The following is a 16,094-nucleotide window of genomic DNA, read 5'->3' on the forward strand; positions in this document are numbered from 1 at the left end:
TCATCCTCCAGTGATCAGCATAGAGAAGAGTAAATAAAAAACTGTGGGCTGTGATACCAGTCCACAATAATCCCCACCAGCCTGAATGACTCAACGCGACTCAACGTGGATTAATAACAGGGATTAGAGTGACACAAACTGCAGTCAATGGCAGAGACAGAGGAAAGAGGACAGAAAGACACATTTATTTTAGTCCAAACCAACCTACACACACAGCTATGCACATGGACACACTCTTACAAAAGATATCTGACGAACTGTGTCAACTGTATCTACTTCTCCCAGACATTTTAATGTGAGCTCTAATATTTATTGCAGATATGTCTACTGTTTTATGAACTAGAGACCTGCACTTGTTTTGAGTTCTTTAGAGTGATTTCTTTTGTCAGTGAAACAGCTGGAAAATCTGTGGGGGATCCTGATGAAGAACTTATTGGGGAGTTCGTCCTTACATTTCTAGACTCTAATAATCTGGCAGGCTGTTCTGTCAAAAGGAGGACAGAAGAAAGGGACAAGACAGTGAGGAGCAGACTAAAGCCCAGCCACAAAGTGGCAGAGAGCAAAGACAAGCGTCTCTTTTATCTCTTCTATAATAAAGCATGAAATAGGCTGGGGTAACTTTCGACTCTGGCACTGACACCAGAGTTCCAGTCCACTTCAGAGAGCGACATCCTCAATCAAAGGAGATGTGCGACAACAAAGATGCACCCTTCGCCACTATAATTGCTTTCATGTTGCCCTGAAAATACGCACAAACATGTTTTCAAGCATCTGGGCGTTAAAAAGGAACGTACCATGAAATTAAAATGTAGAAAGGAATGTTCTGTGTAAAATTTAAAATACTCTCCATCTTGAATACACCCAAGAGTGTTTTTGATGGCAGCCAAGACACGACTGCTTTAAAAGAGGTCAAATGGCATTACAAGACGGAGATGTCAAAGATGCCCACGCTCCCTCCAAACCACATGACGCGTAGTACTGCACATCCATACAGGCTGGGCGGCAGCTTGGTAAACACTTTGAACTACAAATAAGGCACAGATGTACATACAGTGGGACAATGCAAATGCCATCACCCATCTTGTCACTGCCAGTAACCTGATCCACTGCTGTTACCCTGAGAATAGAGAATGTGAAGTCCGATATCGTCCTCGACAAGAGGGCCAACAAGCAACACGGCAAGCTTTCAGACAGCGCAAGCAGCTGGCTGACAAACAGACCGGTCCCAGAGGAAAAGCCCGTCCCGGTGACCGGCTCACTGTACTGTACGAGATATTTGTGTCTGTTATTGTCTCTGTCTGTGTCCTGGCGAGAGTGTGTGTGTGGACTACACAAGCAGAAAGCAACTGTGTGTTAAAAGCTGTTGACAGTATGAGTGTGTGGCTTCATGTGTCACACTGGCCTAACAGGTGTGACTTCTGTCTACAGCCAGGAGACTGACTCTATAGGCCTTACCATCTGCATCTCTGGTCACACGCGTCAAACCACACCCAACTGATTTGTGTTTCCATTACCAGTGTGGAGATAACAAGTTGTGCCAATTAATCCAAAAAAATTATCAAAATCACAGGAGCTGCAATATTTTGATAAAGATAAAATGTCACAACATACCTTTGTAAATAAAGCATTGTGGTGCTACAGACATGCCCTGTCCTACAAATCATAATTCAGACATAACGGAACATGCTTGACGAAATGAAATTAAAAAATGACCATTCCCACTAAAATTGTGACTCATATCTCAATTGAAATATCTGTCAAAATCATCACAGTATGATTTTCTTGCATATTGAGTCAAGCTTGAGATGGACTATTTCCAGTGTCTGGGCAAAATGCACCATTCCTGCCTTTAAAGCAGGCTATGGTGTCAGATGAGCTTCATCATTATTCAGGGACAGGTAAGCCTCAACATTCAGTGATATCCCATCTCCGTTTTTCCAGCAATAAGCAGTAAATGCCAAGAAAAATTGTAACAAAAGCCTGAAAATCCTTGATGTTACCAAAAGGTGTTGGTAGCTGGCTACCATAATATTAATAATTTAGGGGCGTCAGTGGCTTAGTGGTAGAGCAGGCGCCCCATGTACACTGCGTTCCAAATTATTATGCAAATTGTATTTAAGTGTCATAAAGATTAAATTTTTNCATCGACTATTTAGGAAAATCAGAGAAAAATATCATTTGCATAATAATTTGGAACGCGGTGTACAAGGCTTTTGCTGCAGTGGCCCGGGTTCGAGTCAAGCCTGTGGCCCTTTGCTGCATGTCATCCCCTCTCTCTCTCCCCCTTTCACACTTGGCTGTCCATTAAAGGCAAAGTGCAAAATATTTATGTTGTCTTAGTTCACATTCAAAATGTTTTAAAATGTTAATTTTAACTTAACTGCACTATTTGAGCAGTGCATGGATATCGATACCATTTTGGGCCGCAGATTTTGTGTCATCGAGTCAGGTTGCGAAAATGAATGGTCATATGTGCGGATGGTGGGGCGCGTGCTGTATTGCACCTTGCAGTTCTGGTTTGGAAGTGGGTCGTAAAAATCAGACCCATGCCAGACTCTGCTTTGTAGTCAATTCTTATAAATGTCTCCTCATGCTAATTTATGCACAAAATGTTTACAGTATTTCCTTATTTAAAAAGGCAACAGAAGTAAGGTACTTAAATCTATATAAATTGATTAATTTTCAGTGCCCTGCCATCTCTTGGCCCATTTCTCATGGATTTACAACACATCTTTACATGGCATCAATGTTACAGTGTAGTACAGTGATGTTACTGTAAGCAGGGGTTTCCAAACTGGATGTTGATGAGACCCCCCAAAGTATCCCAAGATACACTGCTCAAAAAAAAAAAAAAAAAAAAAATTAAGTGAACACCCAACAGATCTTAATTAACAAATTATTCAAGTTGAAAATCTTTACTGATGTACTACATTGTATCATTTGTTGAGAACAAAGTGACATGACAACAGCCAGTAGAAACCAAAATCATCAACCCACTGAGGGCTTGATTCAAAATCAAACCAAAAATCAAAGTAAAAAATTTAAATCACAGGCTGATTCAATTTGTGTGATTTAAATTTTCTACTTTGATTTTGATTTACTTTGATCATTTCTCATAATGTGACTCAGTGGTGTGTATGGCCCTGATATTAGCATTTAACTAAAAGCACCACTATGTCTAAGTAACTTAAAGCCTACAGAGCTGCATGGCTGTTGGCTCTCGTGTGTTGTCTTTCTGTAATTTAAACTGTTCAGATTCCCCGTTCATTCCAATGGACATAACTTTCCTAGGATGTCTAAGTCTATGATGATGGTCATCTGATTCCACTCAAATGCACAGACTTATTTGATGGGACGTCTAGAAGTCAATCACAGGGTACCTCATCATCTAAAGTGGACTGCAGTAGAGCCACACCCCCTTTTTAAACAAGCATTGCTGACTTTGAGGCAAGAAGGAAGTGCAAGCCTGTTTCAGTCGATAAATCATATTGTTAAAGCACATAATTTGTCTTTAAACCGTTTTCAACGTGATCATGAGATGTTATATTGCTTACACGTGTCAGGATTTTTTTTTTTATAATATCTGTCATTGGAATGGATAGAGTGCCGAAGTCACGCCCCTTCCGGTGAAGCTCATGGGACCTTAGATCGGAAAAAATATGAATGGCAGTGAATGAGGAGAGAAATATTATCTTTTGGTCCCGTTTGAGTTGTGACATGAAATTCAAATATGTCGTTAATGAATTTAAAACATAAATTTTAAGGTCAAGAAAGTCATACTTTGTGGTAAAACTGTTGAGATATAAGCTTTTGAAAAAACGTAATTAGAAGACTACACAGGAGGCGGTCGCGTATGTGACGTCATAGCTTTCGCTTGCTTCCAGCAGCTTGGAGTGACTGCAACCTGACACAAAACACACAGATATCTTCAATCATAAATTGATTAATCATAAAACAGTGGAATTTCAGCGGGGAGGCCAAGCTGCAGGAAGCGAGCGAACGCTATGACGTCACATACCCAACCTCCTCCTGTGTACTCTTGAGTCTTTTTAATTAAAAAGCTTATATCTCAACAGTTTTACCACAAAGTATGACTTTCTTGACCTTAAAATGTATGTTTTAAATTCATTAACAACATATTTAGATTTCATGTCGCAACTCAAACGGGAACAAAAGATAATATTGCGCTCCCCATTCACTGCCATTCATATTTTTTCCGATCTAAGGTCCCATGAGCTCTACCGGAAGGAGCATGACTTCGGCACTCTATAGTGGATCTGAATGTCATAAAAAATGAATAGGGGAAATACTGGGTGTTTCTCAAACTCAAGGAAGGAAGGATCCTTAAATGGCTGAATTTCAAGGATAGGTCATCAAATCCCACCTAGGGACTGTTCTAAATTTCAAGGATCCTTCAAATTCTACAGAGGACAGAGTCTTTTTATCTAGTGCCCCTGCTGTCACCCTCCAGCATCGCAGCTCAAGTTACACTGCGCATGTGCAATCCCCCCATGTTTGACCCCGTGTCTCAGCCTTCTCTTGAATAGCCTTGAAACCACCTCAGACCCCAGAGGGTTAATGACACACACCTGGGGACACTCGTTAGCCTGTTCCAATGTGTGTTCACTGAATGAAAAGGAAGGACTCTTACCTCTGAAGGATCCTTCTTTGGAAGGACCCGTCCTACCAAGGAAGGATCCTTGACTTTGTGAAACACCAACTGTTCAAATAGGAAAAAAAAAAAACAACAACTCATGATACAATTAGCTTATAAAGCATCTTATTGATTATGTACACAGAACATTAATCTCAGGGGGTTTTCAACATACTGGTTTCCGGAGATAATCAGAAACTGAGGATACTTTGAGTCGTGATGACAAATACATTAAAAAATATATATTCAATATGTTTTAAAAGCATCATGTTTTTTATTGGAAAAAAAGGTCTATTAAGATCATTTATTGTCACTTTTACTATTACATGATTTCTGCCTTAAGATTCTTCATCCATAAGAGTGGACAGAAAAAAACAAAAGGTAATAAAGTAAGCTAATCAAAAAAATTGTTAATTACTTACTTTAGAGTAGAAATCCACCATTAGCTACAGTATTTTTGTGTGTTTGGAACATGATTTGGTTCTGACTGCTTTTTTTTTTAATTCTTTTTTTTAATTGATTTATTTATTTCAATTTTTGTGAAACACTGAATATTTCCACCTCCGGCATCTAAAAACTTTCAAATTAACCCGAAAAAGAAGATAAAGTCAATGGATGAACTGCGCACAAGTCTCGCCAGCACTAAGGTGACAAATAGGATTTGAATTGATTGAAATAGATCAATGGCTGCTATAGCTAGCAACATGTGAACCATGGCACACAATGCCTAACACAGAAATTAACAGCCATGATGAACTTTGTTTCAGGAAAATGAGCGTTTAAAAATGTTAAGTCAAACTGCTACAGACCAGCCTTGACATGTTCAATGCAACAAACCTCATTAACACACCTGGTGCAGACCCAGAGAGACCACATGTTAATTGCCTCACATGCGCCAGACTCATTCAACAAGACGCCATGACAGGACAAACAGGTCAGTAGCCTATATCTCTCATGTTGTGTGCTGTTGGTTAACCGTAATTTAAGAATCCCAACAAGCTGTTTAACGTCACACTTTATACTACAGCTATAAAAGTAAAACCTGTAGCTAACGAATAAGCTGCCAAATCACAATTAATGCTGAAACACTCACCTGGTGCTGAGCTCCATCCAATAGGCTGCCAACCTGCGCTTCATGCACTAATGCTATTTACCAGCTCAGTTTGTTTTGTGTTGAGTGGTGGAAATGCCCGCTGAATATATCCTGTTTTATTGTGAAAAATCCAGCCAACTGGACAGATGTCTGCTGCCTCCCTTGCATGGTTCAACAAACAGAGGTCCTCGGGTCACCTAGCCTCCATTACAAGAAGCTAATTAGGCTAATGACCTGTCAATCACATATTAAAAGCGATACCAAAGGTAGAGCAGGCAGTGGCGCCCCCAAGGGGTGGGGACGGGGGGGCAGGGCCCCTTTGGTACAGTTGCTGGTCCCCTGTGGTGTAAATGGAGGCTGACATCACTGTTTTTAAGAGGCTGCGGTGCATGCATTTTTAAGATAGTGTGATATCTTGTGAAACTAGACATATGTAAGGCATACATTGGTACCAACCATGCATATGTTAACTATGCATGCCATCAAATTCAAATGGCTCATCCAGATCCAGTTGGTCAAAATCGGGTAAAAATTCAGCCATGACTACTCCAAACATGGTAACTCCTCGCGTTTGTAAGGTCACTCCAGCGGTAACTTCCTGCAACAACTCAAATCTCGCGAGACGTGAGATTTCAGAGCCAGACTTTCACTCTCTGAGTCTGGATCTGGATGAGCCATTTGAATTTGATGACCGCCTGTATTTATTTGAACACGGAGTACACGGATGTACACGGACGTACACGGATGCAGAGCTCATTGAAATTAAAAAGCGGACGAGGAGAGAGAGGGAGCAGCAACAGGCGGAGGAACATGTCAGAATCCAGCTAAAGGTAAACACAGATGTTCTTTTCTCTTTTCCGTTATGTTGTTGGATAATTATACTAACAATATACTGTATCTGTGTCTGTCTGTATCTGTGTGAAAAAAATGCACTTTTAGTGGACATATTTTGATGTTTGACGTTGTCTGAGTGTCCTATTATTTAATATAGCGTGCGCTCACGGGCTGCAGGCAGGTCCGCGCTAGCTTCGTACTGGAGAAATGTCAAATATTGAACATCCTATCACTCATTTAGACAAAAGTAGATTTAGACAAAAGTAGATCAGAAAATAGGGCCCAGGTTGAAAAAAACATTAGTTCCCCTTTAATTTGAGATCACCTGTTCTCTGTAAATGTTGTGTTGCTTAAAATCAATGTACTGTTGTCTTTTTTAAGAGAAAGAACAACCAGCCTATTTCAAGAATGATGAAACGCCTAACTTGTACAGATGCATAACATATTTAAATAGGATTGTGGTAAAACTCACAATGTTAACTTTGGTATTAGTCTATGCACATCAGATAATTCCTAAACTCTCCATATTGACATTGAAAGTTTTCAACCAGCCTATACGTAAATAGCATAATAAAATTCCTAAAAATGTAGTTGAGGCTTTTTGTCCCAAGATTTTCAGAGGCCCCAATCTGGCCACCCATATGAAAAATTTCTAGGGGCATCACTTCATATCTGGAGCTTTGCTGTCTGTGATAAAACCATTTAAAACCAATTAAATTGAACTTTACCCAGATGCAAAAAAGGAAGTCAAAAAAAGTATTTTATTTTATTATTTCCAGTATCAAAAACCTACAGATTGTCTTAATAGTTAATCACTTTGTTAATAAAATGCCAGAAAATAGTGAAAAATGCCGGGGTGACATATTCAGATGGATATTTTTGTCCAACCAATGGCCGGCAAGTCAAAGATTTTCAATTTACTTATCATATATGACAAAAAAAGCAACAAGTACTCACATTTGAGAAGCTGGAACCAGCATTTTTGCGTGAAAAATAATTATTACAATAATTATAATATCTATTTCCTTTACAGTCTTTTACAGTCTATATTCTGACTAATATTTCAGCTCTAATTGAAGTGTCTCATATATTGGAAATTTCAGATATTGTGTCTGTAGATTAATAGGATCTTACGTGATGCTGGTATCTCAGCTGTCAGACGTGCCTCCCCTCACGAAAACAGGGAATTTAGAAACACTCATAAAGTATGCACTAGATGGGACATATACAGTGACTGAGAGACGTGTATGGCCTAGATACCAATGACAAGCCTACTATAAATGTGTGTCGCATCAACCTAAATTCACACTCACACCTACACACAAAAACACACAACACACCATGTTATCATCCTTCGCTGAACTACTCCAAGCTGCTTTAATTTCAGAAGAGAGCTAATTGCAATTAAGATGCATGGGGTGTTGAGCTGAGAAGTAAAAGGAAGTAATCAGCGTTGATTATAGAGCCTGAGCCTGATCAGAGTAAATCATACACTGAACAGCTCCTCTCCGCCTGCCTGAATCTGAATCAGACATGACACCGGAACAGAGCCTGTTTTTAGTGTGATTACGTCCATGGCAACACTACTGACTCCAGCTCTCTGCCAGATTTGAAAGGATTACGGCACATGTGGCACAGTGAGGCTGACCTAATCGTGTCTTGCCCAGAGATACATATAAAGATGTGTTGTGGGTCAAAAAGTGAATCTACCCAGTACTGCTGCCAGCTTGAAATTAATGGTTTCCTTGCCAGTTGTTTTTATTTCATAATCTGGGTTTGTTTTGAAAACTGCTCATTATAGCTGAAGCTGTGCTGCTGTAGGCCTATATCACGCTTGATTCATGTATGTAAACACAGCAGCTAAATGAAACTAAATAGCTTCAGCAGAGACTGTTTTCTGCGATTAGCTGGCTAAATTTGTCTTTTGGGGATTGCTAAAATCAAGCTGTGAGAGTTCTGAGAAACAGTGAAGTTATTATGCAGCAAAATGTATCTTTGAAGCCAGTGTGTTAAATGATCATTTGCAAGTCTAATACATCTGTTCCTCTATGTAGACTGTTCAGATGGTGTTAAATGATCCAAGCTGAAACGCATAACCCTGTATTGATCCACTGATGCAGAAGCTGTGCACTGAGCTGCAGCAGTCAAAATATTTCACCACATAACATTTAAGAGAACTACAAAAAGAAGTTCTTGCAGCCATTGTGGTTTCCTTTTAGTGCATACAATGCTTCTACCTAAACGTGTAACAGTTACATAAAAATAAACCAGTTTATATCACAACTAATGCGTGAAAATCCTCTTGACTGAGTACGTTTTTTCTTTTTCAGATGTTGTGTACACACATCTAGAGGCTGTAACCAAACATTTAATTTGTGCTTTGGTCCAGGGTGGCTCAGCAAAGTTTGGTGAGTGTGAGAGTTACAGATTCATCTTCCTCAACCTCATGTTTACAGCAAGTTTGTGGTAGTCTTCCTCAACCTCATGTTTACAGCAAGTTTGTGGTAGAGAAATGGTGTCTGACTTGATTGTCTAACCAACACTGACACCTAGTGGTAAATGAAGGCAGAATAATTCAAGAATTTCTGTTAGGTATTTCAAAAGGAGTGTTCATTTAAATTTCATTCAACTTTAGTGAAGTTTATTTATATTATTAGTTGTCATAAAATAATATAGAGTAAAAGCATAAAATCAGCCAAAAACAAACGTACCCATATCGTGTAAAACATTTAAATATTTACATAAATTATTTGAGATTTTCACAGGCACACGTACATGTACAGTATATACTAATGGATCAACTGTAAAAATTTAGTTGCCAATTAAAAGCGTCTTAAAATATCTAAAAAAGTTCATAAGGAATCATGTCCGTGATGATATGTCAAGGGTTCGTGATGGTTAAGGTTCATGTTACAGCAGAGTTCATTGTGTGCTCTGGTTCTGTGCTTGACTTGTGATGAAGCAGAGGAACTGCAAAGAAAAACATGCAAAGGGAGCTGGGACCTTAGGCATAAACAAAGCTGTCATGCTAATTTCAAGCATGATCGATGCGTAATGGATTTTAGCACACTGCTGCCTCACTGGCTCGGCAGCATCAATTAATGTGAGCACGTGAAGAGTGCATTTTTGAAAGCCTGTGTTCATATATAAGCACCTCGAACAATACAGTGATGCTCTCTGTAAATGAGCACAGACAGACTAACAGCAACAGACAGGAATGACAAAAACGGATTAAAAAAAACTTGAAGTAGCAAAGAACCCACACAAAGCTTTGTGGTGGCGTCTCAGTCAAAGAGGTCAGGGAAGTTGTCTTGGCAGTAGTCATCAAAGCTGAAGTCGTCAACAGTGAAAGGGACATCCTTCCACTTCTTCACAGTCATCCTGCCATCAGGGGTCTGCAAGGCCAAATTTTTAATGGCTAGATTGGGCAGCACGGCAGCTTTCTTGTACTTCATCTCAAATCCCCAGTCCTGTGAATTTAAAGAAGAATACAACTGTGTTGATGAACTGTCTTGAGCAGTCTTTGCCTGAGTTTTACATTAGTATTTGGCAGGGGCCCAATGTACCTTGTTGCAGTTTCTACAACTGACTGTACGCCCAGGCTCCCAGTCCTCGAAAGTCCTTCCTAGCATGACCTGCCCACCAACTTTGTAGTGGTTCCTGAGAGCACAGATAAGTCATGATTAGAACAGTGAAAGCATTTTGTAAAGATTCTGAATATACTTTTGCATGAACTGTAACACCACAAAGAGTTAAACTCACCTAAACTCAGGATTGATGTTGACGTAGTGTGCCTTTTCAAGAAGTTTAATGTCACTGCCAGAGGCCACAGACCTGAAACAGTTTCGACACAAGAGCTGGACACTAGCAGCTGTGTTGCGACTCCTCTTCTCTGTTTTGCGGCTCTCTGCAATTTTTCTGCCAATAACTGCCTCCTCTTGTAGCTCAGATATCTGGAGAAGAAGAACAATAAAAGGGTGATGGTAGAAACACTAAGCAGTGAGAGTAAAGGATGAAGATGGACAGACAAACGCATCCTCACCTTTGTGCGAAACTTGGGGAGGCTCATATTTTGGACCTTAGCGATGGCTTTTCCAGTCAGCTCTTCCAGATATTCATTGGTGAGCTCCCGTCGCAATTCCCGTCCCCCTGACTGGGCGACTACAGAATACCGACTGTCTTTTGCTCGGGCACGTCCGCTGGCCTGCTGCTGGGCAATCTCATTTGTAAGCAGTCCATAGCGTACCACCAGGTTGCATTCAGGGATATCAAGGCCCTCTTCCGCCACACTGGTGGAGATCAGGAGGTTGAGTTTACCCTCGCGGAAATTGCGGATTGTCTCTGCTTGCTCGTTCTTTAAGGAAAGCATGTAAAGAATAAGTCACACAAATCAGAAACACATCCATAGATAAGTTGAACTGCATTGACTTAAAACTCATAGATCGTACATAAACACACCTGTGTCATGTAAGTGATACCGTTGCCAGCTCCAGTGAGGATGGCTGCCTCAATGCCAGCTTCCTGTAAGGCTTCATTAGTGAGGACCCAGTCATTCAGGCAGTGGATGCTTTTACGGGTTTTACTGAAGAGGATCCCCCTTGATTCCACGCCTGGACCAAACTGTTCTAACAAAGTGCTCTCAAGTTTGCCCATCTTTGGGTTCTCATAGCGAAAATCTCTTGCTAGTGTCTTCAGCTCCACCTGATTCTCTGTGTAAAAAAAGTTTAATTAATGCTTGCATGGAGGAATTATAAGCTTAGCATAAATAAAAATCACGTGGCCAAACATATAAAGTAACTAATGTTTCTGGATGTGAACCTTGAAAAAGTGCCTCCAGGAAGTAGTCTGTTCCATCAAGTTTTGTGGTGGGCTTGTTGTAGAAGTCCTCCAAGGAGCGATAAGCATCCATCATCCGCAGGGTGTCATTGATGAGCAGGGCGTCATTGTACTGTCTGAGGTGGAGTGCACATTCTGCCACCAGTCTGTTGTCCTCTCTGATTCCTGATATACGCAAATCATGTATGAGCATCAACCAAAGCATTGCTTACCCTTTACATTTAATTTGCATTTAATTTTCGTCAAATTTGTTTTTCCTTGCCATCACAAGTGAACATAATATGACATTACAGGTTAAAAAAAAAAAGGGATCTTACCTCGCTGGTTTAGTATCACCACATCTGCTTCATACTCTTGTGTGCCACACTCTCTCAGTCTGAAGTCTGAAGGAAGATCCATGTAGTCATGGATCATCTGCATCATGCGCTTCAGATGATCCCCGAATGGATCCTAAAAGATGATTATATCATCTTTGTTACTGTTTTGATGGCATCAGTTTTTGTTTGTTAAAATATGAGACAATCCAGGTGAAAGTTAGTGCAGGTTATGTTGCTTTTTGAGCCCATTTATCTCAGCATGTCCAGGTCATTTTGGGTGTGTAGTAATTAGGGGTGCATTACTGTCTACCACAGCATCTGTTTTTATTTAGATTTTCCTTTTTTTTTTTTTTTAAATCTTAAAATAGCAGTTTTAATGCTTTAAAGGACTAGTGTGTAGGATTTGGGGGGCTCTACTGGCATATATAATTATGTTTTCATTAGTGTATTATCACCTGAAACTAAGAATGGTGTTTTCGTAAGCTTAGAATGAGCCCTTCATATCTGCATAGGGAGCATGACTTATATCTGTGGCCACTTTCAGTTTGGAGCCTACACGTCACGCCCCTACAGACCGTGCCCACTAGTACAAGACAAACCCACCAGCGCAACAGTTATTTGAACCCTGCTACAACGGAAAGTTGTAAATAAATATGAGGCAAAAACGTAGCAACAATCCATTTTATAAATCATGAAACATGAAGACACTCTATAATTCAATTGATAATACAAGATGGTATGGAGTTGAATTATATGTACACATTTGTATTTGTACCTTCCAAAAAGTGAACCCCCTCTCTTTTAACCTACACTTCATGGCTAGCTAAATGCTGACTCAGCATTTTTTCAGGGCTTCCATTTCCTGACCAAGGGGTGAAGGGGGCTGATAGTGGACTGACGTGTTGGTATGGTGAGCGAGTCATGTAGCTGCTCCAGCAGCAGCTATACCTATTTGTAGAGAGTGTGCCCTCTTCCACAGAGCTCACCGTGTTGCACTGTCATGTTTCTACAGTAGCCCAGAATGGACAAACCAAACACTGGCTTTAGTGAGGGCCTTTTGTGTTTTTACATTGAAGGCCGCTTTAGGTTTTCTGACACGCTTGGAAAGGGAGTTGTGAGGAAAGGGGTATTCAGTTGGTCGCAATGTGCAACCTCATGGCTAATGCTATTAAATCCTACACACTGGTCCTCTTAAAGAGGACGGGAAAAACAGCAGCTTACCTGAAGCCTTTTTTCCACGATGTCAAACGTCTTGATGGGTCTGGGTACCTTCTTCTTCAGCTCAGAGACATAGTTTTTAGTTGAAACTATGGCTGAGTCCATGTTGGCACAAATCTGAGAGGGTAAGATTTGTGAGATCTTGAGATCAGACAAACTAGCTCATGTTGGTGACAAATTCAGTAAACCCCAATGGTAAATAGGTAAACCCTCCTGACCTGCAGTACATGCTCCACAGCTGTTTCCAGGATCCTTGCGCCCCCTGTCCCCGGTGATGCAGTGAGACCCAGGATCTGTGGCAATGGTCGTTCTCCTTTCAACTTTTTCTCCACATAGCATGCCATCACCTTGTTGTACACTGAGTCCTTGTGGGTGTGGTGACACTCATCGATTATCAGTAGAGTAATATCTGTAAGGAACCAGGAAATGCATCGAGGTTACAGTCTCTATTTGTGACTACATTAGAAAATCTCTATCTCCATTCCAGGTTCCACATCAACTCACCTTGTCATAACAACAGTATAATTATGGATGTTTAGGCTTGCTTTTACTGACCTGAGAGCTCGACATGTTTGGACTCCTCCTCATTAGTCAGAGCATTATACAAGATCTGTGCTGTGCAGATGATCACGTCTGAGTCCTGCACCACTTTCCCAAAGAAGTCCTTTTCCTCACTCTCTCCACTGACTGGCGTCAAGGTGTAGTCATGGCCCAGGTAAGGCTTGAACTCTTTGTTGTAATGTTGATCCACAAGGTGAACCTACAGTATAGAAAAACACATAAAAAAAACACATTATGTCTGACGATACTAGTTGTAAAAATATACTGTCTTTTTATTGTTATTATGATATAAATTATCCTGTCCTGTCGTATGTGTGTATTTTGTGTACCTTGTTTACCAGGACCATCACTTTTGCCTGTGGTGTGGTCTCTAAGTGGTTTTTGGCCACATACACAGCAGCACGGGTCTTTCCACCTCCTGTCGGCAGCCAAATGATTATGTTCTCTCTCCGAAGAGCTCTTTCAACCACCTCTTCCTGGTATTCAAACAGCTTAAAATCTGCCATCCTGCACTTTTCTCCTGTTTGACAACACATCACAATTACAAAGAGGAAGAGAGAATGGCACATTAGATCATACCAGTATATCTCAACTGTAATTACTGACACCATAAAGTCTGGCTAGATCAGGGTAAAGTTCTTGAGAGACAACAAACAAGCACTCCGTGAGACATGCATGCTGAATCATTGTACAGTATCATTTATCATGAAGCTGATAAGAAGTCAGTCTGTAATAACTCACCAGTCAGCTGTGTGAAGTTTTCAGCTTTTCCTTGTCCAATGCCAGCACACAGGACAATGTTGGGGTTTTAAATCCTGTTGGGATCAGCTGTGTGATGCAGAGACAGGAAAACGAAAGTAACCACCCCTTGCACTCAGACAAATGGCCCTACTGAGGGAGGCACCAGAGGGACAACCAATAGTCCTCATTCTGCAGTGACTGGGGAAGCCTCAACTACACTGACATAAAATAGGACTATCACCACCCTGCGTTTGATAAAGCCAGGTCTAAGTCTATATTTATATCTTATGTGTTGACAATGCGAGTGGCTCCCAGCTGAGGTCTTTTTGTAGAGTGATTGAAACGTCCTTTGCATGCACCCTTACTGGGCCCCGCTTGCTTTTCATTACATCAGGAAAACAAAACCTACAGTTGTTGCCGGTGCTAATGCAGGAAATCCCCATTACTGTTTTAACAGCAACTCATTTAACTGGTTTTCTGCCCTCTAGTTATTCAGCAACTTATTAATTTTGGATGCCAGTCAATGTTTTGCAGGACTTAGGTAAACACTGGAACTTCAGGTGGAGCCGCACTGATAATGGTAAATAATAAAGGACCTAACAAGTGTTACAACTTGATAAAGAGCAGAGTCACTGTAAAGTTACAGATATGCAGCATTAACTTTATCAAATTAGCTGACATTTTGGCATTACCAATGTTTCCAAGAGTGATAAAGTAATAAGGAATAACCAAATGCACAAAAATGAATAATATCAATAACCTGAAAACATGTTCACAGGGTTCCTACGCAAGTATGGAAAGTATGGAAAAGTATGGAAATAAATTTGATCAATTTCCAGGTATTAAAAAGTATGGAAAATGAAAAATAAAGTATGGAAAAATATTTATGTTTCCAGACTATTATCACTGTTCTAAAATACTGTTTTCTAAAATAGAAAATTAGGTATTTCCAAAAATAATTTAATCAATCCGGATCGTGTTTTATGCCGGGCCAGGCCCAGTTTGTGTGAGAGCAAACGTCTCAGAAAACATACCGCCCCTTTTACCTGATTGACAAGTGGTATGTCCAGTCCGCTACATGCTGCACTATGTAGAGGAGAGGAGAGATCTCTGTCGTACCTCTTTATAAACTAAAGTCATATTATTTTGCGCGACGGACGCTTCATATAATAACGTAACAATATACTATTTATGGTGTTATGCCATCGTGTCATTTCTGTCTCTACATGGTCACGCGTTAACAATTCTCCTCTGCTCTCTGCATCGCTAGAGCGGCTCGGGTCGCATTTTCCTGACCAAAGCACCCAGTGCAGTTTGTCAGCTGACAAAGTTATTGAAATGGACAGTGTGTAAATAACCAGCAACAAACGCACAGACAAACATGCTGCTCGGACAGCAGCTCAGGACGGCACTCATGCTGAGCTTGTGTTGGGTTCAGGCGTTGTCACGTAAATAACAACTTCCAGCAGTTAAATAGGTCATAGCACAAAACAGCAGCATGTCAAGTGACTATTTACTTTATTATATTCAATACAATTGTATGTTCCTAAATCTTGAGACACCTCATATGTAAGCTAGACAGACATTTCACCTGCTCATACTGTGCACACATGTACTGTATGTACTTAGTCCTAAAGAGCCCTTATGGTGCCAGTAGAAACACAGAAACATCCCAGCAGGCTGTGCTTTGCAAGCATACAAAAAAGTTTCACGCATGTGAAAATAATTTTTCATGCGTGTGCTTCACCTCCGCTGCTACAACTCCATCCTAGGGGAAACACCTAGGCTGTGTGCCTTTGGTGCAACAGGTGGATGTGGTAGTCTACTGGTTGAGTAGGAG

General features: G+C 40.6%; 1 protein-coding gene across 2 annotated transcripts in view; it reads right to left on the reverse strand.

Moving 5' to 3' along the window:
* Nucleotides 1-9,176: 9,176 nt before the first annotated feature.
* Nucleotides 9,177-16,094, reverse strand: part of dhx58 (DEXH (Asp-Glu-X-His) box polypeptide 58) — a 20,254-nt gene continuing 13,336 nt past the window's right edge. Inside the window, exons 1-12 of one of the 2 annotated variants that reach the window (XM_050068392.1) lie at nt 14,255-14,409; nt 13,843-14,033; nt 13,508-13,712; nt 13,171-13,361; nt 12,956-13,069; nt 11,735-11,867; nt 11,400-11,582; nt 11,040-11,290; nt 10,624-10,935; nt 10,344-10,534; nt 10,148-10,241; nt 9,177-10,051 (exon numbers count right to left, since the gene is read on the reverse strand). In XM_050068392.1, the coding sequence (XP_049924349.1) occupies nt 9,866-10,051; nt 10,148-10,241; nt 10,344-10,534; nt 10,624-10,935; nt 11,040-11,290; nt 11,400-11,582; nt 11,735-11,867; nt 12,956-13,069; nt 13,171-13,361; nt 13,508-13,712; nt 13,843-14,019 (2,037 nt within the window). In that variant the 5' untranslated portion in view covers nt 14,020-14,033; nt 14,255-14,409 and the 3' untranslated portion in view covers nt 9,177-9,865. Of the gene's footprint in view, nt 10,052-10,147; nt 10,242-10,343; nt 10,535-10,623; nt 10,936-11,039; nt 11,291-11,399; nt 11,583-11,734; nt 11,868-12,955; nt 13,070-13,170; nt 13,362-13,507; nt 13,713-13,842; nt 14,034-14,254; nt 14,410-16,094 lie in introns of those variants that run through there. The other variant, XM_050068393.1, reaches the window with a different exon arrangement.

The sequence above is a fragment of the Epinephelus moara genome, chromosome 18 (assembly GCF_006386435.1).
Source record: "Epinephelus moara isolate mb chromosome 18, YSFRI_EMoa_1.0, whole genome shotgun sequence".
Classification (NCBI taxonomy): domain Eukaryota; kingdom Metazoa; phylum Chordata; class Actinopteri; order Perciformes; family Serranidae; genus Epinephelus; species Epinephelus moara.